Genomic DNA, 2,267 nt, shown 5'->3' with positions numbered 1-2,267 from the left:
TTCTCGTATAATAATAAAGATGTAATCATCTATATTTTTGTTGTAATTAAACTCTTCAGTAAACATAATACTTCTAATCCAAAAGGCAATGGAATATAAAATACTTTTACTATCTTCTGGTATATTTGTTCTAAGGCGAGCATTGACTTCGATTTTCATTTCTTCAATTGTTTCTTTAAGACATTCAATTGTAATGTTTCTATTTGGCATTTGATATGAAAAGTGGAACTGTAAAGGGTTTAAATATATTTTGAAATGATGTTATTTGTGTTATGAGGTCGTAATTTTGTCTGTTTTATTGTCTGTCTGTGTATTTTTGTGTCTGTTTGAGGTATTTGAATACGTGTGATTATTTGTCAATATAATTTAAATGGAATTAATAAAAACAAAATATATAAAAATGTCAATTGATATTGATGAACGATGCGAATATTACCCATTGGAAGATATTGTTTTGAATGCTTTGCATGATTACTATGTTGATTTGGAAGATTTACAAAGTCTCTGTGAAGATATGAAATTTCTTTGTCAGAAAGAGCAAATGATTCCTTGCTGTAGTGTTAAATATTCTAAATTAATTGAAGATGATGCATATTTGGTCGAAGATATTGCTAATCTTTCCAGTAAGATGGTTAAATTGCATAAAAACGTTATTGATGCTTTTAAACGTTGTAGGGAAAATCGAGAGAAAAAGTTAACAGAAATTACTAAGCCTAAAAAATAATTTAATTCCTTTAGACTTTAATGGTTATAATAAATATTTTAAAATTAATTGAGCACAAATAATTCCTAACAAGAGTATTAATAAAATAAATGCTAATGGTATTGCTATACACATGCGTTTTATTAATTGATTTCTTGAAGTTTTTGTATCATTAACTTTATTGGTTGTTATTTCTTCGTTGTCTGACATTATATAAACCTTGAAATGTTTTAACCAGATAATTAATCAATTAGAGATTATCTAGTGTTTATCAATTTGAAGAATAAATCATCATATGCTGAATTAACTGGGAGTAAATCTTCTTTCTCTTTATAATGATTACATTCGGAAATTCTACCTCTATTGATAACTCTATCAAACTGTTCTTTTAAATCACTGCAATACAATAAAATAAATATATCTCCTTCCATTTCTCCAAGTAAAATTGGATAGATGTATTCGAGCATAAGATAATTAAAAGTAGAATCTATTGAAAGTGTTGAAGTATCTAAATTTAATAATTGGAATTCTGCATCATAAATATGGGGTATTTGATATTTTTCGCATAACCTTTCTAGTTTCATTTTAAGAGTGAATTTTTCTGCATCGGCCAATTCGTGTTCTGAATTGCAAAATATATATAATGATTCCATTGGATGTCTTTCCCAAACAATTAAATCTGCTGCTTCGTATTCTGGTGTATTAAGTTGTTCTTCGTAACAGTCTATTATGTAGAGTTGAAAACGATAATTGGTTAATTCTTTATTAAATAGTTGTTCTAAGTATTCCTCTCCCTTTGAGTCGTAATTAATATATTCCTTTATAAAACATGCATCTGCTTTTGGTTCTACATAATTTTTTAATAAATTAAATAAAGTAGTCTTGCCTGTACCTAGTCCCCCGCTAATAAACACATGCTGCTTTTTAAAGTTGAATTGATTGGTATTGGATAATGTTAAATTTTGTTTGGAAAAATCATTCATTGTATTTGTATATATTCGAAGTTATTGTTTCTTGTATTTTTTAGATCTTTAAACCCTTTGTGTTACGTAATGCTTAGTAATTAACACCTTTTTATATTCGATTTATTTTATTATTAATTTATCATTCTTTTCTTTTCATTATAAGTCAATTCGTCATTGCTAACGTAATACCTCACTTTCTCTCGTTGTTTATTGGCTGTTTTTATGTTTCTCTGCTTCTTTATGTTTCTATGTTGCATTTTCTTCTTATTTCTGCACCTTTCTTTCGCCCTAATTCCTCACCACATTGAATTTTTTGAACGTTAAATTCAACCCTGCCACGTTGCGTTTTTATATAAACCCTTGTCAGCGATCTAATTAATCATTCTTCACTGACATTTATGTTATATACGTTATGTGTTTTATTATTTTGTTATTGTTTCAATATTAATTTTATAGTGTTCTAATTATAGAATTATATGTTATATATACCATTATTATCAGTATTGTCATACCAAATTCGTACTTTTATCTCAATTTTAACCCTAATTTTAGGGTTTTTTGACCATTTCATAAAATATATATATATATTTTAATATGAT

At 26.7% G+C, this 2,267-nt stretch overlaps 2 protein-coding genes across 2 annotated transcripts, besides 5 other annotated features; one reads left to right on the top strand and one right to left on the bottom strand.

Moving 5' to 3' along the window:
* Nucleotides 1-358: 358 nt before the first annotated feature.
* Nucleotides 359-402: a sequence feature (AT_rich).
* EDI_011080 (uncharacterized protein) lies at nucleotides 401-724 on the top strand (the record flags this gene model as incomplete). Its single annotated transcript, XM_001740897.1, has 1 exon — nucleotides 401-724. The coding sequence occupies one exon, from the start codon at nucleotides 401-403 to the stop codon at nucleotides 722-724; it is 324 nt and encodes a 107-aa protein (XP_001740949.1).
* A 24-nt stretch (nucleotides 725-748) lies between these two features.
* Nucleotides 749-774: a sequence feature (AT_rich).
* Nucleotides 775-960: 186 nt separating this feature from the next.
* EDI_011070 (uncharacterized protein) lies at nucleotides 961-1,686 on the bottom strand (the record flags this gene model as incomplete). Its single annotated transcript, XM_001740896.1, has 1 exon — nucleotides 961-1,686. The coding sequence occupies one exon, from the start codon at nucleotides 1,684-1,686 to the stop codon at nucleotides 961-963; it is 726 nt and encodes a 241-aa protein (XP_001740948.1).
* Nucleotides 1,555-1,579: a sequence feature (AT_rich).
* A 100-nt stretch (nucleotides 1,687-1,786) lies between the features above and the next one.
* Nucleotides 1,787-1,808: a sequence feature (AT_rich).
* Nucleotides 1,809-2,237: 429 nt separating this feature from the next.
* Nucleotides 2,238-2,264: a sequence feature (AT_rich).
* The last annotated feature ends 3 nt before the right edge of the window (nucleotides 2,265-2,267 follow it).

Source organism: Entamoeba dispar, genomic scaffold (assembly GCF_000209125.1).
Source record: "Entamoeba dispar SAW760 scf_1105229463323 genomic scaffold, whole genome shotgun sequence".
NCBI lineage: Eukaryota > Evosea > Mastigamoebida > Endamoebidae > Entamoeba > Entamoeba dispar.
Note: the sequence above shows the minus strand (reverse complement) of the source record. Positions and strands in the feature narration are given on the sequence as shown.